Genomic DNA, 24419 nt, shown 5'->3' on the forward strand with positions numbered 1-24419 from the left:
ACGCTGAGCTGCTGGTGCTGCTGGAGGCTGATAAACCTTCACTGAACGCTGAGCTGCTGGTGCTGCTGAAGGCTGATGAGTCTTCAGTGAACGCTGAGCTGCTGGTGCTGCTGGAGGCTGATAAACCTTCACTGAACACTGAGCTGCTGGTGCTGCTGGAGGCTGATAAGCCTTCAGTGAACGCTGAGCTGCTGGTGCTGCTGGAGGCTGATAAGCCTTCACTGAACGCTGAGCTGCTGGTGCTGCTGGAGGCTGATAAACCTTCACTGAACGCTGAGCTGCTGGTGCTGCTGGAGGCTGATAAACCTTCACTGAACGCTGAGCTGCTGGTGCTGCTGGAGGCTGATAAACCTTCACTGAACGCTGAGCTGCTGGAGGCTAATAAGCTTTCACTGAACGCTGAGCTGCTGGTGCTGCTGGAGGCTGATAAACCTTCACTGAGCGCTGAGCTGCTGGTGCTGCTGGAGGCTGATAAACCTTCACTGAACGCTGAGCTGCTGGTGCTGCTGGACGCTGATAAGCCTTCAGTAAACGCTGAGCTGCTGGTGCTGCTGGAGGCTGATAAGCCTTCACTGAACGCTGAGCTGCTGGTGCTGCTGGAGGCTGATAAGCCTTCACTGAACGCTGAGCTGCTGGTGCTGCTGGAGGCTGATAAGCCTTCACTGAACGCTGAGCTGCTGGTGCTGCTGGAGGCTGATAAGCCTTCACTGAACGCTGAGCTGCTGGTGCTGCTGGAGGCTGATAAGCCTTCACTGAACGCTGAGCTGCTGGTGCTGCTGGAGGCTGATAAGCCTTCACTGAACGCTGAGCTGCTGGTGCTGCTGGAGGCTGATAAACCTTCACTGAACGCTGAGCTGCTGGTGCTGCTGGAGGCTGATAAGCCTTCACTGAACGCTGAGCTGCTGGTGCTGCTGGAGGCTGATAAGCCTTCACTGAACGCTGAGCTGCTGGTGCTGCTGGAGGCTGATAAACCTTCACTGAACGCTGAGCTGCTGATGCTGCTGGAGGCTGATAAGCCTTCACTGAACGCTGAGCTGCTGGTGCTGCTGGAGGCTGATAAACCTTCACTGAACGCTGAGCTGCTGGTGCTGCTGGAGGCTGATGAGCCTTCACTGAACGCTGAGCTGCTGGTGCTGCTGGAGGCTGATAAGCCTTCAGTGAACACTGAGCTGCTGGTGCTGCTGGAGGCTGATAAGCCTTGAGTGAACACTGAGCTGCTGGTGCTGCTGGAGGCTGATAAGCCTTCAGTGAACGCTGAGCTGCTGGTGCTGCTGGAGGCTGATAAGTCTTCAGTGAGTGCTGAGCTGCTGACGCTATTACCGAGTAAGTTTCCTGAGCGCTGAGCTGCTGGTGCTGCTTGACTCAGCGGAACACTGTGCTAGTGCTGAGCTGCTGGTGCTGCTGGAAGCTGATAAACCTTCACTGAACGCTGAGCTGCTGGTGCTGCTGGAGGCTGATAAACCTTCACTGAACGCTGAGCTGCTGGTGCTGCTGGAGGCTGATAAGCCTTCACTGAACGCTGAGCTGCTGGTGCTGCTGGAGGCTGATAAGCCTTCACTGAACGCTGAGCTGCTGGTGCTGCTGGAGGCTGATAAACCTTCACTGAACGCTGAGCTGCTGCTGCTGGAGGCTGATAAGCCTTCACTGAACGCTGAGCTGCTGGTGCTGCTGGAGGCTGATAAACCTTCACTGAACGCTGAGCTGCTGGTGCTGCTGGAGGCTGATAAACCTTCACTGAACGCTGAGCTGCTGGTGCTGCTGGAGGCTGATGAGCCTTCACTGAACGCTGAGCTGCTGGTGCTGCTGGAGGCTGATAAGCCTTCAGTGAACACTGAGCTGCTGGTGCTGCTGGAGGCTGATAAACCTTCACTGAACGCTGAGCTGCTGGTGCTGCTGGAGGCTGATAAGCCTTCAGTGAACGCTGAGCTGCTGGTGCTGCTGGAGGCTGATAAGTCTTCAGTGAGTGCTGAGCTGCTGACGCTATTACCGAGTAAGTTTCCTCCGGGAGCAGTGTTAGAGCCTGTGCTGCTTGACTCAGCGGAACACTGTGCTAGTGCTGAGCTGCTGGTGCTGCTGGAGGCTGATAAACCTTCACTGAACGCTGAGCTGCTGGTGCTGCTGGAGGCTGATAAACCTTCACTGAACGCTGAGCTGCTGGTGCTGCTGGAGGCTGATAAACCTTCACTGAACGCTGAGCTGCTGCTGGTGCTGCTGGAGGCTGATAAACCTTCACTGAACGCCGAGCTGCTGGTGCTGCTGGAGGCTGATAAGCCTTCACTGAACGCTGAGCTGCTGGTGCTGCTGGAGGCTGATAAACCTTCACTGAACGCTGAGCTGCTGGTGCTGCTGGAGGCTGATAAACCTTCACTGAACGCTGAGCTGCTGGTGCTGCTGGAGGCTGATAAACCTTCACTGAACGCTGAGCTGCTGGTGCTGCTGGAGGCTGATAAACCTTCACTGAACGCTGAGCTGCTGGTGCTGCTGGAGGCTGATAAACCTTCACTGAACGCTGAGCTGCTGGTGCTGCTGGAGGCTGATAAGCCTTCACTGAATGCTGAGCTGCTGGTGCTGCTGGAGGCTGATAAACCTTCACTGAACGCTGAGCTGCTGGTGCTGCTGGAGGCTGATAAGCCTTCACTGAATGCTGAGCTGCTGGTGCTGCTGGAGGCTGATAAACCTTCACTGAACGCTGAGCTGCTGGTGCTGCTGGAGGCTGATAAGCCTTCACTGAATGCTGAGCTGCTGGTGCTGCTGGAGGCTGATAAACCTTCACTGAACACTGAGCTGCTGGTGCTGCTGGAGGCTGATAAGCCTTCACTGAACGCTGAGCTGCTGGTGCTGCTGGAGGCTGATAAACCTTCACTGAACGCTGAGCTGCTGGTGCTGCTGGAGGCTGATAAGCCTTCACTGAACGCTGAGCTGCTGGTGCTGCTGAAGGCTGATAAGCCTTCACTGAACGCTGAGCTGCTGGTGCTGCTGGAGGCTGATAAGCCTTCACTGAACGCTGAGCTGCTGGTGCTGCTGCACGCTGATAAGCCTTCACTGAACGCTGAGCTGCTGGTGCTGCTGGAGGCTGATAAGCCTTCACTGAACGCTGAGCTGCTGGTGCTGCTGGAGGCTGATAAGTCTTCAGTGAGTGCTGAGCTGCTGTCGCTGCTACCGAGTAAGTTTCCTGGGAGCAGTGTTAGAGCCAGTGCTGCTTGACTCAGCGGAACACTTCACTGAACGCTGAGCTGCTGGTGCTGCTGGAGGCTGATAAACCTTCACTGAACGCTGAGCTGCTGGTGCTGCTGGAGGCTGATAAACCTTCACTGAACGCTGAGCTGCTGGTGCTGCTGGAGGCTGATAAACCTTCACTGAACGCTGAGCTGCTGCTGGTGCTGCTGGAGGCTGATAAACCTTCACTGAACGCCGAGCTGCTGGTGCTGCTGGAGGCTGATAAGCCTTCACTGAACGCTGAGCTGCTGGTGCTGCTGGAGGCTGATAAACCTTCACTGAACGCTGAGCTGCTGGTGCTGCTGGAGGCTGATAAACCTTCACTGAACGCTGAGCTGCTGGTGCTGCTGGAGGCTGATAAACCTTCACTGAACGCTGAGCTGCTGGTGCTGCTGGAGGCTGATAAACCTTCACTGAACGCTGAGCTGCTGGTGCTGCTGGAGGCTGATAAACCTTCACTGAATGCTGAGCTGCTGGTGCTGCTGGAGGCTGATAAACCTTCACTGAACGCTGAGCTGCTGGTGCTGCTGGAGGCTGATAAACCTTCACTGAATGCTGAGCTGCTGGTGCTGCTGGAGGCTGATAAACCTTCACTGAACGCTGAGCTGCTGGTGCTGCTGGAGGCTGATAAACCTTCACTGAACGCTGAGCTGCTGGTGCTGCTGGAGGCTGATAAACCTTCACTGAACGCTGAGCTGCTGGTGCTGCTGGAGGCTGATAAACCTTCACTGAACGCTGAGCTGCTGGTGCTGCTGGAGGCTGATAAACCTTCACTGAACGCTGAGCTGCTGGTGCTGCTGGAGGCTGATAAACCTTCACTGAACGCTGAGCTGCTGGTGCTGCTGGAGGCTGATAAACCTTCACTCAGCGCTGAGCTGCTGGTGCTGCTGGAGGCTGATAAACCTTCACTGAACGCTGAGCTGCTGGTGCTGCTGGAGGCTGATAAGCCTTCACTGAATGCTGAGCTGCTGGTGCTGCTGGAGGCTGATAAACCTTCACTGAACGCTGAGCTGCTGGTGCTGCTGGAGGCTGATAAGCCTTCACTGAATGCTGAGCTGCTGGTGCTGCTGGAGGCTGATAAACCTTCACTGAACACTGAGCTGCTGGTGCTGCTGAAGGCTGATAAGCCTTCACTGAACGCTGAGCTGCTGGTGCTGCTGGAGGCTGATAAACCTTCACTGAACGCTGAGCTGCTGGTGCTACTGGAGGCTGATAAGCTTTCACTGAACGCTGAGCTGCTGGTGCTGCTGAAGGCTGATAAGCCTTCACTGAACGCTGAGCTGCTGGTGCTGCTGGAGGCTGATAAACCTTCACTGAACGCTGAGCTGCTGGTGCTGCTGGAGGCTGATAAGCTTTCACTGAACGCTGAGCTGCTGGTGCTGCTGGAGGCTGATAAACCTTCACTGAACACTGAGCTGCTGGTGCTGCTGGAGGCTGATAAACCTTCACTGAACGCTGAGCTGCTGGTGCTGCTGGAGGCTGATAAACCTTCACTGAACGCTGAGCTGCTGGTGCTGCTGGAGGCTGATAAACCTTCACTGAACGCTGAGCTGCTGGAGGCTAATAAGCTTTCACTGAACGCTGAGCTGCTGGTGCTGCTGGAGGCTGATAAACCTTCACTGAACGCTGAGCTGCTGGTGCTGCTGGAGGCTGATAAACCTTCACTGAACGCTGAGCTGCTGGAGGCTAATAAGCTTTCACTGAACGCTGAGCTGCTGGTGCTGCTGGAGGCTGATAAACCTTCACTGAGCGCTGAGCTGCTGGTGCTGCTGGAGGTTGATAAACCTTCACTGAGCGCTGAGCTGCTGGTGCTGCTGGACGCTGATAAGCCTTCACTGAACGCTGAGCTGCTGGTGCTGCTGGAGGCTGATAAACCTTCACTGAACGCTGAGCTGCTGGTGCTGCTGGAGGCTGATAAACCTTCACTGAACGCTGAGCTGCTGGTGCTGCTGGACGCTGATAAGCCTTCAGTAAACGCTGAGCTGCTGGTGCTGCTGGAGGCTGATAAGTCTTCAGTGAATGTTGAGCTGCTGGTGCTGCTGGAGGCTGATAAACCTTCACTGAACGCTGAGCTGCTGGTGCTGCTGGAGGCTGATAAGCCTTCACTGAACGCTGAGCTGCTGGTGCTGCTGGAGGCTGATAAACCTTCACTGAACGCTGAGCTGCTGATGCTGCTGGAGGCTGATAAGCCTTCACTGAACGCTGAGCTGCTGGTGCTGCTGGAGGCTGATAAGCCTTCACTGAACGCTGAGCTGCTGGTGCTGCTGGAGGCTGATAAGCCTTCAGTGAACGCTGAGCTGCTGGTGCTGCTGGAGGCTGATAAGTCTTCAGTGAGTGCTGAGCTGCTGACGCTATTACCGAGTAAGTTTCCTCCGGGAGCAGTGTTAGAGCCTGTGCTGCTTGACTCAGCGGAACACTGTGCTAGTGCTGAGCTGCTGGTGCTGCTGGAGGCTGATAAACCTTCACTGAACGCTGAGCTGCTGGTGCTGCTGGAGGCTGATAAACCTTCACTGAACGCTGAGCTGCTGGTGCTGCTGGAGGCTGATAAACCTTCACTGAACGCTGAGCTGCTGGTGCTGCTGGAGGCTGATAAGCCTTCACTGAACGCTGAGCTGCTGGTGCTGCTGGAGGCTGATAAGCCTTCACTGAAAGCTGAGCTGCTGGTGCTGCAAGAGGCCAGAGAACTTTTAAAAAGTGCTGAGCTGCTGATTCTTTCAAAACTGGATGAGCATTCTTCAAGTTCTCTGCTGCTGGATGGTTCTGATGATGGTCCTGAATTCAGGGAAGATGACGCTGAATCTGTGTATGATGGAAGTGTGTCATAAGTTAACATTTTAAATAACACAATTTGCAGAGAAGTCTCTTGTATATGCCAGAAATGTGGTAAAAGTTGTTGTCTTACGCATATAGTTTACCTGTGTTCGAGGCAAGTGTTGAGACTGAAGCTCCAGCTTTGCCGGATGACGCAGAGCTCGTTGTGCCGCCCGAGGCGGCTGGACTGGAAAAGCTTGGCTGCGAACCCGAAGTGCTTACCTCAGATAAGGAACCACTGCCTGCTGAAATATTCATAAAAAGCAGAAGAAAGCAATTAAAAAAGGAATAACGAAATAAAATTGAATCAAATCTCCTGACAGTATATTTGCATGTATTTTCTTTATCTGTAAATCTATCCGCACTGGATATTATGATTGAAGTGTAAAGGAAAACATTTGCTTTTGTCAAAGTTATTTCCACAAGCAAGGCAAGGCAAGGTTTGCATGGCTTCGAGTTTTTTTTTTTTTAATGCCAATACTTTGCGATTATCTTACTTGAACTGGAAGACTCAAAGCAGAGGCAGTCGTCTGAGCTGCTGCCGCCGATGCTGCTGCTGCTGCTGCTGCTGCTGACCCGGCTCAGCGCGGGCGAGGGGCCTTGACTGGCGGAACTCGACATTACTGAAGAGTAAATATCTTCACTACTGGAACATTGACTTCCTTCATATATAGAATTATCGGCAGAGATTGACCATAAGCTGCTGGTGCTGCTGGAGACCGATAAGCCTTCACTGAACGCTGAACTGCTGGTGCTGCTGGAGGCTGATAAACCTTCACTGAACGCTGAACTGCTGGTGCTGCTGGAGGCTGATAAACCTTCACTGAACGCTGAGCTGCTGGTGCTGCTGGAGACCGATAAGCCTTCACTGAACGCTGATCTGCTGGTTCTGCTTCACTGAACGCTGAACTGCTGGTGCTGCTGGAGGCTGATAAACCTTCACTGAACGCTGAACTGCTGGTGCTGCTGGAGGCTGATAAACCTTCACTGAACGCTGAGCTGCTGGTGCTGCTGGAGACTGATAAACCTTCACTGAACGCTGAACTGCTGGTGCTGCTGGAGGCTGATAAGCCTTCACTGAACGCTGAGCTGCTGGTGCTGCTGGAGGCTGATAAACCTTCACTGAACGCTGAGCTGCTGGTGCTGCTGGAGGCTGAGAAGCCTTCATTGAACGCTGAGCTGCTGGTGCTGCTGGAGGCTGAGAAGCCTTCATTGAACGCTGAGCTGCTGGTGCTGCTGGAGGCTGAGAAGCCTTCATTGAACGCTGAGCTGCTGGTGCTGCTGGAGGCTGAGAAGCCTTCATTGAACGCTGAGCTTATTGAGCCTGATGTTACTGAATCAGAGTTTTCTGAGGTGCTTGAATACGAGTTTCCTTGAGGAGCAGAGTTAGTTGACACGCTTGACCTTGAGCCCTCAACCCTGGAGGGGGCTGAGCTTGCCGAGACAGAGGCTGAAAATAAAGGCATTGGAGGATGGATGTGTGGCAAAAGAGAGAGATTATGAGCAATAAATTTATGCAAACTCGTAGAACGAATCTCAAACTTACTTAAACTTGCTATGACTGAAAACGATCTACTGGGAGATGAAGCACTGACACTAAGTCCTGGGGAGGAACTTGAGCTTGATGGAACAACGACCGTCAAAGCGCTATTAGAACTTGATGGCAGATTCGAGCTTTCCGCTGCACTGCCTGAGCTTCGTGAGAGTGGGACCTGCCCTGATTCTGCGCCGGCTGTGTGAGGGTTGAAAGTGTTGACGGCCTCCAAACACGGACCAACAAATTCTATTCAACAACTTCCATTCTTGTGACCCATTGGACTTGATCTTGGGAAGTTTTTTTCTAAGCAATTTGAATCTATTTTAGTTCAAACGGTATACAAACAAAATACGTCCCATTTCTAGCCTGCTGCAGTTCTTTTTAGGGGCATTTATTAAGAATTACTGATCTGCTGGATTGTGTTTTGTAGAAATAAGAGCTCAACACTTACACGTCTGGGAGCTGGAGGTCACGAAGCCGCCACTCGATCCCTGACTGAGCGATGAACCTGAGAACGAGAGAGGAAATTTTAAAGTCTTATAAGAAGGAAAATCTTTGTTACTCAGTGATCGCATGGAAGACTAAAACTGGAACACACACACCCCTCAGCTCAACCTCACTCGCATTTTTTATTCAGATTATCAAGACCAGCTTCTCTGGAACTATATTTTGCCATTACTTTTCTTGTCTTGATCTTGCCCAGTTTGCTGAATCGTAAAACAAAACATTACTGAGACATTCATCGCCACTGCAACTCCTCCTCTCCCACACTTACTTGAGCCACTCTCCTCACACAGGCAGTCGAGAGGGGTGGATGATTTACTTTCTCCTCCGCTGCTGCTGCTGACGCTGCTGCTGTCTCTGGCTGACTCTGCCACAAGAATACCAGTTGCAAGTATGATAATATACCGTGACATTATCTCTCATTTCACCTGTCTGTCTCTGTCTGTATGTTTCTCTGACTGTCTGTCCATCTGCCTGTCAGTCGGTCTGCCTGTCTGACTGATCGTCGTTTTGTCGTAAGCTGTGCAGTGCAATACGAGTATAATATTCTAACTTAACACGTCTGCCTGGAATTCGCTACTCTACTCTTCCCAAGCATTAGCACTGCACGATGAATCTGTCTCAAATTTAACACTGCAAAATGCTCATTAAACATCATTAGAAATTACCTTGCCTTTCTGTGAGCTACACCACTCACCTCTGAGAGACGGTAAATATATATCTTTGCAAGAAAACATGCATATAAAAACATTACAATCGTGCACCTTGAAAAACAATGATGAAGTTTCCACACTAGCCATGTCCTGCCGCCTACACACCACGCTCAAAACAAAGTGGTTAGCAAAACAAAACCATCCAACACACAGACACTTGTGCAAAGACGGCAACACAAACTTAAGGAAGAAACATTTAAATACTCACAGCTGGAACTTGAGCTACTTAAACTGATATCAACTTGAGGAGAAGAGCTGAGAGAACTTGAACGTGAAGAGACAGACAGCAGGAGGAGGCAGCAGGAGGAAGCAGACGAACTTTGAGCTTCTGAAGAGGAGCTACTACTCGAGCTTGTAGAAGAGCAGCTTGAACTTGATAAAGGAAAACTGCTTGATGAAGAAGAGAAACCGCTTGAACTTGAAGAGAAACGTCTTGAACTTGAAGATGAGGAACTGACTGAACTTAAAGGAGTAAGATTGCTTGAACTTGAAGAGAAAAGTCTTGAACTTGAAGAAGGAAAATTGCTTGAACTTGAAGATGAGAAACTGCTTGAACTTGAAGAAGGAATACTGCTTGAGCTTGTAGAAGAGAAACATCTTGAATTTGAAGAAGAGAAACTGCTTGAACCTGGAGAAGGAAAACTACTTGAACTTGAAGTGAAACGTCTTGAACTTGAAGAAGAGAAACTGCTTGAACATGGAGAAGGGAAGCCGCTTGAACTTGAAGATAAATGCCTTGAACTTGAAGATGAGAAACGTCTTGAACTTGGGGAAGAGAAACTGCTAGAACTTGAAGAAAAACTGCTTGACTTTGGAGAAGATAAACTGCTTGAACTTGGAGAAGAGAAACTGCTTGAACTTGGAGAAGAGAAACTGCTTGAACTTGGAGAAGAGAAACTGCTTGAACTTGGAGAAGAGAAACTGCTTGAACTTGGAGAGGATAAACTGCTTGAACTTGGAGAAGAGAAACTGCTTGACTTTGGAGAAGATAAACTGCTTGAACTTGGAGAAGAGAAACTGCTTGAACTTGGAGAGGATAAACTGCTTGAACTTGGAGAAGAGAAACTGCTTGAACTTGGAGATGATAAACTGCTTGAACTTGGAGAAGATAAACTGCTTGAACTTAGAGAAGAGAAACTGCTTGAACTTGGAGAGGATAAACTGCTTGAACTTGGAGAAGATAAACTGCTTGAACTTGGAGAAGAGAAACTGCTTGAGCTTGGAGAAGAGAAACTGCTTGAACTTGGAGAGGATAAACTGCTTGAACTTGAAGAGAAACTGCTTGAACTTGGAGAAGATAAACTGCCTAAACTTGGAGAAAGAAAACTGCTTGAACTTGAAGAGAAACTAACTGAACTTGAAGTAGAGAAACTGCTTGAACTTGGAGAAGAGAAACTGCTTGCACTTGAAGAGAAACACCTTGAGGTTGAAGAAGAGAAAGTGCTTGAACTTGAAAAGGATGATCTTGCCATTCTTGATGAACTTTGAGAACTTAAAGCAGAGGAGAAACATATACTGCTTGAACTTTCAATGGAAAGAACATTTGAACTTGAGCAAGAGAGAGAAGAATCTGCACAAGATAAAACGCCTGAGAAAGGTGAGGAGACACTTGTAAAACTTGAACATAGGAGACCACTGGAGGCTGAAGGCGACCTGCTGGACCTTGAAAACGAAGATCTTGAAGTGAAAGACGCTGAAACTGATGAACTGGACCTCTGTAACGCTGTAATTGGAGTACTAGGCGTTGTGTCAGGAGGGAGCGTTACTAAGGTGACGGAGTGGAGGCTTCCCGAGGGGCTCGAACACTCTACCGGCAGGTGGGAGAAGGACGAAAAGAGGGAGTTTTGTGAGGCCGCTGAACTTGAGGAAGACAAACTGCTGCCTGAACCTGGGCTTGTGACAACAGAACTTGAAGAACTGCTTCTTGACAACCTGGTGCTGCTACTACTACTACTACTACTACTACTACTACTGCTACTACTACTACTGCTACTACTACTACTGCTACTACTACTGCTACTACTAATACTAATACTACTAATACTACTAATACTACTACTATTACTACTACCACTACTCATACTACTACTTATGAATCTGCTGCTACTACTGAGGCTGCTGATACAACTGACGGTGCTGCTACTGCTGACACTACTGAGACTGCTGCTATTACTGAGTCTGCTGATACTGCTGATACTGCTGAAACTGCTGCTACTACTGAGGCTACTGATACTGCTGAAACTGCTGCTACTACTGAGGCTGCTGATACTGCTGAAACTGCTGAGACTACTGCTACTACTGAGACTGCTGATACTGCTGATACTGCTGCTACTACTGAGGCTGCTGATACTGCTGATACTGCTGAAACTGCTGCTATTACCGAGGCTGCTGATACTGCTGATACTGCTGAAACTGCTGCTACTACTGAGGCTGCTGTTACTGCTGATACTGCTGAGACTACTGCTACTTCTGCTACTGCTGAGACCGCTGCTACTAGTGGCGCTGCTGCTACTGCTGAGGCTACTGCTGAGACTGCTGAGACTGCTGAGACTGCTGCTACTACTGAGACTGCTGAGACTGCTGCTACTACTGAGACTGCTGAGACTGCTGCTACTACTGAGACTGCTGAGACTGCTGAGACTGCTGCTACTACTGAGACTGCTGAGACTGCTGAGACTGCTGCTACTACTGAGACTGCTGAGACTGCTGCTACTACTGAGACTGCTGAGACTGCTGAGACTGCTGCTACTGCTGAGACTGCTGCTACTACTGAGACTGCTGAGACTGCTGAGACTGCTGCTACTACTGAGACTGCTGAGACTGCTGCTACTACTGAGACTGCTGAGACTGTTGCTACTGCTGAGACTGCTGCTACTACTGAGACTGCTGAGACTGCTGCTACTACTGAGACTGCTGAGACTGTTGCTACTGTTGAGACTGCTGAAACTGCTGCTACTGCTGAGACTGCTGCTACTTCTGCTACTGCTGAGACTGCTGAGACTGCTGCTACTGTTGAAACTGCTAAAACTGCTGCTACTACTGAGACTGCTGCTACTTCTGCTACTGCTGAGACTGCTGGGTCTGCTGCTACTACCAAGGCTACTACTACTACTACTACTACTACTACTACTACTACTACTACTACTGCTGCTGCTGCTGCTTCTACTTCTACCACTACTATTACTACTACTACTACTACTACTACTACTACTACTACTGCCACCACTACTACTACTACTGCTGCTGCTACTAATACTACTACTACTACTACGACTACTTGTACTACTTCTACTTTGACTACTTTTTATGCTGAAACTGCTCACGCCACTTTGGCTACTACTGCTACTACTGCTACTGCTGCTACTGCTACTACTGTTGAGACTGCTTCTACTGCTGAGACTACTCCTACTACTGATTCTGCTGAGACTGCTGCTACTTCTGCTACTGCTAAGACTGCTGAGACTGCTCCTACTGCTGAGGCTGCTGCTACTGCTGAGACTGCTGCTACTCCTGAGACTGTTGCTACTTCTGCTACTGCTGAGACTGCTGCTACTAATGAGACTGCTCAGACTGCTGAGACTGCTGCTACTACTGAGACTGCTCAGACTGCTGAGACTGCTGCTACTACTGAGACTGCTGCTACTGCTGAAACTGCTGCTACTACTGAGACTGCTCAGACTGCTGAAACTGCTGCTACTACTGAGACTGCTCAGACTGCTGCTACTGCTGAGACTGCTGCTACTGCTGAGACTGCTGCTACTACTGAGACTGCTCAGACTGCTGCTACTACTGAGACTGCTGCTACTGCTGAGACTGCTGCTACTGCTGAGACTGCTCAGACTGCTGCTACTACTGAGACTGCTGCTACTGCTGAGACTGCTCAGACTGCTGCTACTACTGAGACTGCTGCTACTGCTGAGACTGCTGCTACTACTGAGACTGCTGCTACTGCTGAGACTGCTGCTACTACTGAGACTGCTCAGACTGCTGCTACTACTGAGACTGCTGCTACTGCTGAGACTGCTCAGACTGCTGCTACTACTGAGACTGCTGCTACTACTGAGACTGCTGCTACTACTGAGACTGCTGCTACTGCTGAGACTGCTGCTACTACTGAGACTGCTGCTACTACTGAGACTGCTGCTACTGCTGAGACTGCTGCTACTACTGAGACTGCTGCTACTGCTGAGACTGCTGCTACTACTGAGACTGCTACTACTGAGACTGCTGCTACTGCTGAGACTCCTGCTACTACTGAGACTGCTGCTACTGCTGAGACTGCTGCTACTACTGAGACTGCTTAGACTGCTGCTACTACTGAGACTGCTGAGACTGCTGCTACTACTGAGACTGCTGCTACTGCTGCTGCTACTGAGACTGCTCAGACTGCTGCTACTACTGAGACTGCTGCTACTGCTGAGACTGCTCAGACTGCTGCTACTACTGAGACTGCTGCTACTGCTGAGACTGCTGCTACTGCTGAGACTGCTGCTACTACTGAGACTGCTGCTACTGCTGAGACTGCTGCTACTACTGAGACTGCTCAGACTGCTGCTACTACTGAGACTGCTGCTACTGCTGAGACTGCTGCTACTACTGAGACTGCTCAGACTGCTGCTACTACTGAGACTGCTGCTACTGCTGAGACTGCTGCTACTACTGAGACTGCTGCTACTGCTGAGACTGCTGCTACTACTGAGACTGCTGCTACTGCTGAGACTGCTCAGACTGCTGCTACTACTGAGACTGCTGCTACTGCTGAGACTGCTGCTACTACTGAGACTGCTCAGACTGCTGCTACTGCTGAGACTGCTGCTACTACTGAGACTGCTCAGACTGCTGCTACTACTGAGACTGCTGCTACTGCTGAGACTGCTGCTACTACTGAGACTGCTGCTACTGCTGAGACTGCTGCTACTGCTGAGACTGCTGCTACTACTGAAACTGCTGCTACTACTGAGACTGCTGCTACTGCTGAGACTGCTGAGACTGCTGCTACTGCTGAGACTGCTGCTACTACTGAGACTGCTGCTACTGCTGAGACTGCTGCTACTACTGAGACTGCTGCTACTACTGAGACTGCTGCTACTACTGAGACTGCTGCTACTACTGAGACTGCTCAGACTGCTGCTACTACTGAGACTGCTCAGACTGCTGCTACTACTGAGGCTGCTGCTACTTTTGCTACTGCTGAGACTGCTGAAGCTGCTGCTAATACTGAGACTGCTGCTGCTGCTGCTTCTGCTACTGCTGAGACTGCTGAGACTACCGCTACTACTGAGACTGCTACTGCTGCTGCTGGGTCTGCTGCTACTACTGAGACTGCTGCTACTGCTGAGACTGCTGCTACTACTGAGACTGCTGCTACTACTGAGACTGCTCAGACTGCTGCTACTACTGAGACTGCTGCTGCTTCTGCTACTGCTGAGACTGCTGAGACTGCTGCTACTACTGAGACTGCTACTGCTGCTGCTGGGTCTGCTGCTACTACTAAGGCTACTACTACTACTACTACTACTACTATCACTACTACTGCTGCTACGACTACTTCTACTACTTCTACTTTGACTACTTTTTATGCTGAAACTGCTCACACCACTTTGGCTACTACTACTGCTGCTGAAACTACTACTACAGCTAAAACTACTACTGACGCTGCCGCTGTGACTGCTTGGTTCACAGAGACAGTCGAGGCCGGACGGCAAAACACCACTCAGGTCCTCACAGAGACAATCAAGACTTAGGGAGTTCTCACAGAGGCAGTCGAGGGATACGAAGCCGTTACTGCTCTTACTGGTGACAAACGAGGAAACTGGAGGCCCAATGGAGGAGGAAGCGGTACCGGAGGAGTGAACTGGGGGGCCAAATGAGGTAATGGGGGTGAGAGTGGACGCCGTGGGATTGAGAGCAGGGTTGGTATGCCCTATCGACTGTGTGGAGATGGAGGAGATGGGAGGGTCTATGGGAGTGAATGAGGGACCGAAGTTTGCAGTAGGGATGGATAGTGAAGCCGTCGGGGTGGTGGTGTGGGATGGTGCGTGTGGGGGAACTGCATTTGCGCCCGTCAGTTTATAGCACGAGGTACTGGGGATTGATGAGGAGCTCTTGGGGCCAAAGACTGCAGCTGGCATGGATAATGAATCAGTCGGGGTGATGGTGTGTGATTGTACGTGGGTGGGAACTACATCTGTGGGCGAAAGGACAGAATGTGATGGGGAGCTCATGGAGGCAGAGACGGTAGAGGTATGACCAGCTGAGAACGTAGACACCAGTTCAGTGGGAATCAGAACAAAGGGCGAGGCTGTGGCGATGGGTGGAGCGGGGGCAGAGACGGCTGGGGAGGAGGCAAAAGAGTCCCCAACGCCTTGCATCTTCACGGACGGCTCGTGGGAGAACGCGGCAGTGAGGGAAGCAGAAGGGAACTCACCGAGGAAGGAAGATTTACTCTGGCTTGTCGAGGATGTGAAGGAGGACGAGGGGGACTGCAAGTAAGAGTTAGAAGAGGAGGAGGCGGACAACTTTTCCCGGCATTCCCCGATCCTCTTATCCCAGCTCTCAGGCCACCAAGGCGCAGGGTGCACCTCCTCGCAGTCAAAACCCGCAGTAGACCGGTGAGTGCCTGTGCCGCTTTGGCCGACCTTCCCCTCGTGCCAAGTAGTCGGGACACATTCCAGCCCCGCCAGAGAGCCAGACACCCGCGGCGCCACAGAAAAGCGGAGGTGAGCAACGCATCGCAGCCAACCCTCCCCACTCTTCTTGTAGAACACCACGTCATCCTCAAACTGATGCTGCGGACGAGAGGGAGACATGGAGGTAGTAAAGGGGAGCTAAAGAAGAGAAGATTAAGCTAGAGAATGATGAGAGAGAGAGAGAGAGAGAGAGAGAGAGAGAGAGAGAGAGAGAGAGAGAGAGAGAGAGAGAGAGAGAGAGAGAGAGAGAGATAGAGAGAGAGAGAGAGAGAGAGAGAGAGAGAGAGAGAGAGAGAGAGAGAGAGAGAGAGAGAGAGAGAGAGAGAGAGAGAGAGAGAGAGAGAGAGAGAGAGAGAGAGAGAGAGAGAGAGAGAGAGAGAGAGAGGGGCAGCATTCACCAGACATAACCCTTTCAAGCACCGTGTTTTCCGCCGCCATAAGCCTTGCGAAACACACATCAGCGCCTCTTCAGGAATCGCTTCTGATCCTATTAGAGTATTATTTCCTTGCTCTCCTCTCGGCCGGCGGAAGGGGCTTGGCGTGTGTGCTTCCTTTGACAGTATTACACAATTATGACATTACCGCCGCGACAACAATATTAACCATTACAACCGCGGCCGCCGCCATCACCGCCACCACCACCACCAAGTCCTATGAAGAAAATTAAAGGCTGTCTTTCTTATTGTAGTATTCATGCAATTTTTCATTCATGTAACTTTGATTTATTAATGATTCTGCTACTGCTTTTATTACTGCTACTATTACTACTACTACTACTACTACTGCTACTACTACTACCACCACCACTACTACTACTACTACTACTACTACTACTACTACTACTACTACTACTACTACTACTACTACTACTACTACTACTACTACTACTACTACTACTTCTACTACTATTACTACCACCTTCTGTCACTACCACTACAATCACTACCATCACCCCCTTCACCCCCACAAGTTTCTAAGTAAAAGTCACTGACATCAACAAATTAGTTAACACCCACTAAGTCACCACATCTGTCACCACCACCACCACCACCACCACCGCAGCTTTCACTCTCACCACCACCACCAACATCAACATCAACATCAACAACAACACAACAACACCGCCACCATCACCACCACCACCAACAACAACAGCAGCAGCAATTAATAAACACTCAGTACAGTTAACCTTCCAACATCACCATCATCATCACCATCATCATCATCATCATCATCAACCGCAATCTCTATTTATTCAAAACTTTCTAAAAAATTAAACTTGGTCTTTTCTCACGTTCACGCCACAACCCACATCCGGTAGTGTTACGCCCCCCCCCCCCCCCTTCTCTCTCTCTCTCTCTCTCTCTCTCTCTCTCTCTCTCTCTCTCTCTCTCTCTCTCTCTCTCTCTCTCTCTCTCTCTCTCTCTCTCTTGAAAGGGTTCCTCAGTCCCTTTTTAACTTGGTAATTAGCTTGACACGAGGTACAGCTGTGTGTGTGTGTGTGTGTGTGTGTGTGTGTGTGTGTGTGTGTGTGTGTGTGTGTGTGTGTGTGTGTGTGTGTGTGTGCGTGTGTGTGTGTGTGTGTGTGTGTGTGTGTGTGTTACTAAACGAGATAATAATAAAAATCACAGAGAGAGAGAGAGAGAGAGAGAGAGAGAGAGAGAGAGAGAGAGAGAGAGAGAGTAACAGAGCAAAATACGGAGGCAAAAAACACAGGTAAGGATACTCGTAACCTACCAGAAACCTCAGTATTAATTTGCCTCCTTCCACAGGTATTCACGACTCCAAGGCAAATACTACGCGTCTGTATCTCGCTGCGGCAGGTGTGATGGCCCTCTAACACCTGTAGCGCCATCAAAGGTGAGCCACGCGAGGCATTACTGGATCAAAATGTCAGGGGATGGAGGGAGAGGTTGAGGAGACATGATTTTTTTTTTTTTTCATTTTGTCATTTTCAATTTTCACTTTTTCATTTTTATTTTTTTCGCTTTTTCATTTTAATTTCTCATTTTTCATTTCTTCATTTTCATTTTTCATTTTCATTTTTTTTCATTTCCAGTTTTCACTATTCATTTTCATTTTTTTCATTTTTTATTTTATTTTTTTATTTTCATTTCTCATTTCATTCTTTTCATTTTCGTTTTTCATCATGCATTACATTTTTTCCCTTTGCCATTTCATTTTTTCTTTTTCATTTTTCATTTTTCATCTACTCTTCATTTATATTTAGTGATAGTCTCCCTCTCTGTCTATTTAGCTATTAAGTCATCTATCTATCTGGCTGTCTATCAACCTATCTATTTATCTATCTTTTTTTTCTTATTTAATCTCTCTCTCTCTCTCTCTCTCTCTCTCTCTCTCTCTCTCTCTCTCTCTCTCTCTCTCTCTCTCTCTCTCTCTCTCTCTCTCTCTCTCTCTCTCTCTCTCTCTCTTTCTTTCTGAAACTCTCTTCCTTTCCCTATTAACATGCTAACCCAAATTTCACGTTAATTTGCACCGTGAGTATCATCTCTTTGTGTGGAAAATTAAATAAGTGTTACTTTATTGACATATTACAGGAGGAGGAGGAGGAGGAGGAGGAGGGAATGAGACGAAAAGAGAGAGGAGAAAGAGGAGGAAGAAATGGGAATGAAACAGGAAAAGAGAGAGGAGAAAGAGGGAGGAGAAGGAAGAGGAGGAGGAGGAGGAGGAGGAGAAAGACGGGAATGAAACAGAAAATAAAAATAGGAAAAAAAGAAGATTAAGAGAAGAGAGAAAAAAGAATCAAGCATAAGAAAGAGAAAGGAGAGGAGAAAGACGAGAATAAAAGGAAAGGGTAAAATTAGTGAAACATCAAAGAGGAACAAAGTAAGAGGAAAAGAAGGAATTATCAAAGAGTAAAGAGGAAGAGGAGGAAAGAGGAAGAAGTGAAAAAGGAATCAGAAAAGAGGAAGAAAAGAGGAAGGAAAGAAAGCAACAAAGATTAAAGAGGAAGAACAGGAAAGAAAAAGCAAAGAGGAAAGAGGAGGAAAAAAGAGGAAAAAAGAGGAAAAAAGCAAAAAAAGGAAACATCGAAAACAACAAACAGGAAACAGGAAGAAGAGGAAACAAGAGGGAAGAGGAGAACATCAAGAGGCAAGAGGAGAGGAGTGAGTGAGTCAAGAGGAGGTGTCTGTTTGCCTCTAGTGTTTGTAGGTCACTGTGACGGAATATATGTTTATCAATTAGCCAGCTGACGCGTGCTGAATGGAGGAGGAGGAGGAAGAGGAAGAGGAGGAGGAGGAGGAGGAGGAAGAAGAAGAAGAAATAAGAAGAAGAGAAGGAAGAGGAGAGAGGAGAAAGAGTAGAATGAGGAAGGGGAGAAAGGGAAGGAAGAAGAGGAGGAGGAGGAGGAGGAAGAAGAAGAAGAAATAAAAAGAGAAGGAAGAGGAGAGAGGAGGAAGAGTAGAATGAGGAAGGGGAGAAAGGGAAGGAAGAAGAAGAGGAGGAGGAGGAGGAGGAGGAGGAGGAGGAGGAGGAGGAGGAGGAGGAGGAGGAGGAGGAGGAGGAGACTTTTAACCTGAATGTTTCTATAACGGTCCAAAAAATCTAATGCGTGCAAGTTTAAGGGCGTGCGCTCTCTCTCTCTCTCTCTCTCTCTCTCTCTCTCTCTCTCTCTCTCTCTCTCTCTCTCTCTCTCTCTCTCTCTCTCTCTCTCTCTCTCTCTCTCTCTCTCTCTCAGGTAGTAATGAGTTTCTAATATTCATCTTCCTTCCTCCACGGCGCCGCATCTTCCATTACCGGCGATAAAGTATTCACTCATAATATATATTTTTTCCCCTCTCTAATTTCATTCCGTTCATTCTTTATTATTTTTATTATTTTTTGGTTCCGTTTTCGTACCTTTCCAACAAGAGATTTTTCCCCTGCCAAATATTCTCCTCCTCCTCCTCCTCCTCCTCCCTCTCTCTCCTGTAATTTATTTCTTATTTTGTTTTCTTATTAACGCTACTCTCTCTGTATGTATGTCAATATGCATGTATGTATGTATGTATGTATGTATGCATGCCTCTGTCTGTCTGTCTCTCCTCTCTATCTATCTATATTTTTATCTATTTATCTATCTGTCTATCTATCTATGTATCTCTCTATCTATTCATCTACCTATGTATTTTTCTCTACCTTAATCTTTTTTCCCATTCTCTGTTCTCCCCAACACACATCAACTTTTTTCCAGCGGCCAGTAGGTAATTTGGTCTTATGTAAATGTCATGTAAATTCAATGTAAATGACTCTACTCTCCCTCACGGCCTTACCGCGCGGCTTAATGCAACGCCAGCCACTTTTAATCAAGCCTTCGTTACCCTATTAGCGCGCCGCTCCACCGGCTTACATCAACACACGGAGAGCTTATTACCATCATCTCCATCAGCATTATATATAGTCGTAAGCGTATATTTATTCACTAGCGGACACGAGACTTTCCCAATGTTTTCCATCTCCTACTCAAGAAAACGCCGCATCGAAAAGAAAATCAGTTCCCACACCATGTTACAACACTTTGGTCGAGTCTAATCTAATGCACATCACAGGAATCATGTTCGCTATTAGAGGCATTTAACAGGTGTTCAGCTGGGCCATTCACAGCGCCAGTACCATTTATGAACACAAATTGGTTAGAAAATACTCGTAAACATCTGATCACGTACCTACTATAAGCATTTACTAAGTCAGCCATTCATTCCTCTATAATTAGGCCATTCAGTCAACAATGATTATATAGTAACCCAGCCATTCATTCACCTATACATAAGCCATTCAGTCATCTATAAGTATTTGCTAAGCCAGTCATTCAGTCATCTATGCTAAGTCAGCCATACACGCAGTTTCATTCATCTATTCGTCATTTCCTTTTAATACATCAAATAAAATAAAATGGAGATTCAAATTTAACACTAACGAGATTTTCTTTTTTCACGGTGACGGCAAGCGATCTAACCTGTATTTATCTCCCCCCTCAAACACACACACACACACACACACACACACACACACACACACACACACACACACACACACACGCACACACTCCCGCTAGGTGCCCTCAGAGCGTGTTTACCTGAGCCGAATAACTGCCATGCACCTTAATTGGCAACCTTCTGCTATGGACACGTGGTTTTCGATTTAAAGGGAAAGGTCTGGGTTTGACTTCTCTCTCTCTCTCTCTCTCTCATGAATAGTATGAAGGCTTCCGGAATCTCTTACGGGAAAGTCAAAGCGAGTGTTTTGTTATTTTTAGTCCGGAAAAGAAACTCGCGAGGGAGGTGTTAATAGTATGTGGAAAGTGTTGTTATCATGTAAATCTTCCCCGTATTGACTGGACTGGAGAAAGCGTCCGTTAGCCCGTCACTCCGTGTTTCAGTCAGTCCCTCAGTCAGCCAGGCGATGGAATTAGCCCCCTGTTTGTCGTACGCTTATGTCTATATTCATTTCGGCGCCCAAGCACAAATATTTGACAAAGCTTTCACTGGAGTTTTGTGCATTTCCAGGGGTAGTTTAATGACCCTGGTGGTAGCTTGACCGTTCTTCTGTACCATGAACCTAAAAACACTCTTTAGAACTCGACTGATCTTTTTTGACTTTGGAAATAATTGATGTGAGAGGCGGAAGCGTCTGACAATATCGACCTTAGTAATGATCGTAAGTTGGATGAATTCAGATTCAACAAAGACATCGGGAATTGTTTGTTTACTAATGGAGTAGAGGAAGCGCAGAGCAGACTTGGCAATCGCGTGGTGAATCCCAATACCATAGATCCTTCAAGAAATTATACGATAGATCCTTCAAGAAAAGATAAGACAAATTCATGGCTAGGGAGGATAGCGACCGATAGGTGGAGATAGGTTAATCAGAATCCGCCCCGTGTAGGCCCAGTGACCTCTTGCAGACTCCCTATGATTTTATGTTATCAAGCAAGTGCGTACAGCAAGTGCCTGAGCCAGCAGGTCACAGCCGTGCATGACAGTTAGGCTAAACCATTAATGCAAGCAGCATCGCCATCAGTCAAGAAGCTTTGTTGCCTGGCCATCCCTGCTCCCTCCTCCTCCTCCTCCTCCCCCTCCTCCTCTTCCTCCTCCTCCTCCTCCTCCTCCTCCGTGCAATGAGTGACCGTTACTTCGTTGCAACAGGACTGAAGTGGTCATTCCCGTACGCGCGTAGAGAAAGTGCTTTAATCTCTTCCTTAGATCACGGGAGATCCTGACGAACCTATTATATCATACAAGCAGGCAGCCTGGTTATAAGGCAGCAGCGTCTCCATCATCTGCTCGTATTGCCATGTTTCCTTCTCCTCGCCCACCATACACACTCCGCGGTGGCCGTGGGTATATGAGGCGGCTGTCGTGGCCGTGGTCGTCTTACCGTCCTCACCTGACTGGCAGCGACGGGCTGGGAGAGCAGAGGCAGCAAGGGAAGCAGGGGCAGCAGGCGCAGCAGGCGGGATAAGGGACATAGTAAGCGTCGCGCCCCGGGGGTCCGCGCGGGCTTGAAGCGGACCATGGTCAGGACGAAGGTCTGGCGGCGACTCTGCCCTGAATCACCAGCGGGAATCACCAGACGATGGCTGGGTCGCGCGTTTTCGCTGCTGCCGCCTCGCCTCGCCTCGCAGTGCACGAGACACCTGTGTTGTGCGTGTTGCCGTGGCCACGTTGAAGGCCACGCACCTGCCGCTTCTTCAACACATTTGCCGGAAGGTTGTTGCAAGACCGCCGCCGTCCGTGCCCCGTGACGCTCCTCCGTCCCTCGCAGGGAACACTTCGCCAGAGGAAAAACAGCGGCGCCGAAGCACACTGACGAAGGGCATGAGCTCCTCCAAGACGTGACCCTGAAGACGTTTGGCAACCTCCCTTCGACACCTGTGGCTATTCACGATCATGTAAGGCATTATGGCGGTCAGGCAGCGGCTCGCAGCGCCAGGCTTATCTAATCACCCTCCTCGGGTCACCGAAAGGAAAGGTGAAGCAACGGAGCAAACCACAGCGGAGGAGCGTCACTCTGACCTTAATTCCGGAAGCTGAATTCATGGCCGCGGCACAAAAAGTGGATTTATCGCAGATTTTTTCATAATAAACCCCTTGCGTAACACACAGTGAACAGCCCTTACCGGGGACGGATTTACTTGTTAATTTAAGAGTCCTGTTACGAGCGTTACTAGTGTACCCTTTTCCGTTGAATAACTACGCTGAGCTGTATCGGAAATAAATTGTCCACGTTTGAAGTTGCAAGCAGAGCGCGGAACCCCCCCCCCCCCCTCCCCGTTATCATGGTTTCTGTATGAGCATAAACGTTAATTATCTGATCCAGCAGACAAATGGCCAAAACAGGAAGAATTCAGATCGGGTGAAGGACAGCATCAGCGACAGAAATAATTACCTATAGGCCTTACACACACTGCGACAGTTTTACTTTTCTCCTCCTTCCTGTTCTCTTCCTCCTCCTCTTCCTCCTCCTCCTGGCCAGACGCAGCTCACTGGCCGCCTCGGGTTCTCCCGCATGACATCTACATAAATATTCCCACAGGCTCGACACAGCGACACAGCGACACACCTTCCCCTGACACACATAAGTCACAGCGCGCACCGTGACCTTGCCCGCACACACTGACACACATACACGCACCCACTCACACTGCAGTCACGGACACGCACTCACGGACAATTACACACACACACACACACACACACACTCCCCGCCACAATGTCCGACACCACAACAAGCTGCTCCCCATACGTGCGCGCACAGACAGATACAAGAAAAGTGCAATACAGACAATAGTGAAAATCCTGAAAACATAGACACTTGACCTTTAATAACTTCATAATACTGATGTGCGTGCTTGCTTGTGTGTGTGTGTGTGTGTGTGTGTGTGTGTGTGTGTGTGTGTGTGTGTGTGTGTGTGTGTGTGTGTGTGTGTGTGTGTGTGTAACACACACACTCACACACACACAATGATAATAATAATAATAAGAATAATCATAATAATAATAATAATAATATAATAATAATAATATATAGGATAATAAGTTACAAACTAATAATAATTAACAATATTGTATCTAAGCATGTTGACGCTTCTCTCTCTCTCTCTCTCTCTCTCTCTCTCTCTCTCTCTCTCTCTCTCTCTCTCTCTCTCTCTCTCTCTCTCTCTCTCGCAGCTGCCCTTTTAAAGATCAAGTCATTCATCGCCTTTCACAGCAATGGATCAAGACCAAATTGAGGTTTATGGGAAGTGACGTCAGCAAAAGGTGAGCTGATGAATTAAAGGTGTAGGGAGGGGGGGGGGGGCGCTGTGTGGGTGGGTCGGTGGGTTGGGAGGGGGACTATGTGTGTGTGTGTGTGTGTGTGTGTGTGTGTGTGTGTGTGTGTGTGTGTGTGTGTGTGTGTGTGTGTGTGTGTGGCCCCAACACGGAAGAAGACGCATCGCTGGTGAATGACTTTGCTTACATGTTAGAAATCAGTTGGGTGGAAAAATACCGAAAAATTTCAAAGAGGAGAGAAAGACACACCTGAATTCACACCTGCTGAAGCCAGACTCACACACACACACACACACACACACACACACACACACACACACACACACACACACACACACACACACAAACATACACACACACATACACCTGTTTGACCTATAAATACACCCACATACCTACACAGTACACTCAAACACACACACACACACACACACACACACACACAGGTCAAAGATATATCCGCTATGCACAAAGGAAAAAATAACATAATGCAACTTTCTCCGTACTGAAAGTCGAAAACGAAATTATTAATGGAATAGAAAACGTAAAATAGAAGGTGAACAGATGAGACTCGGGAAGAAGAAGAGGAGGAGGAGGAGGAGGAGGAGGAGGAGGAGGAGGAAACATGGAAACATGGACTAGCAGGCAGCAGAAAGCCAGTTGGCTCATTACTAGG

General features: G+C 48.8%; 1 protein-coding gene across 15 annotated transcripts in view; it reads right to left on the minus strand.

The window, feature by feature from the left end:
- Positions 1-22846, minus strand: part of LOC126983373 (serine-rich adhesin for platelets-like) — a 37630-nt gene extending 14784 nt beyond the window's left edge. Inside the window, exons 1-14 of one of the 15 annotated variants that reach the window (XM_050836112.1) lie at positions 21858-22845; positions 15209-15569; positions 8340-8435; positions 8016-8072; positions 7574-7759; positions 7010-7477; positions 6525-6890; positions 6132-6272; positions 4660-6015; positions 3760-3804; positions 3670-3714; positions 2228-2767; positions 1730-2089; positions 838-1152 (exon numbers count right to left, since the gene is read on the minus strand). In XM_050836112.1, coding sequence (XP_050692069.1) covers positions 838-1152; positions 1730-2089; positions 2228-2767; positions 3670-3714; positions 3760-3804; positions 4660-6015; positions 6132-6272; positions 6525-6890; positions 7010-7477; positions 7574-7759; positions 8016-8072; positions 8340-8435; positions 15209-15569; positions 21858-21986 — 4465 coding nt within the window. In that variant the 5' untranslated portion in view covers positions 21987-22845. Of the gene's footprint in view, positions 1-837; positions 1288-1729; positions 2135-2227; positions 2903-3669; positions 3715-3759; positions 3805-4299; positions 4480-4614; positions 6016-6131; positions 6273-6524; positions 6891-7009; positions 7478-7573; positions 7760-8015; positions 8073-8339; positions 8436-15208; positions 15570-21857 lie in introns of all 15 variants that reach the window. The other 14 variants (XM_050836111.1, XM_050836116.1, XM_050836115.1 and 11 more) reach the window with 14 other exon arrangements.
- Between the last annotated feature and the right edge of the window lie 1573 nt (positions 22847-24419).

Source organism: Eriocheir sinensis, chromosome 53 (genome assembly GCF_024679095.1).
Source record: "Eriocheir sinensis breed Jianghai 21 chromosome 53, ASM2467909v1, whole genome shotgun sequence".
Classification (NCBI taxonomy): Eukaryota; Metazoa; Arthropoda; class Malacostraca; order Decapoda; family Varunidae; genus Eriocheir; species Eriocheir sinensis.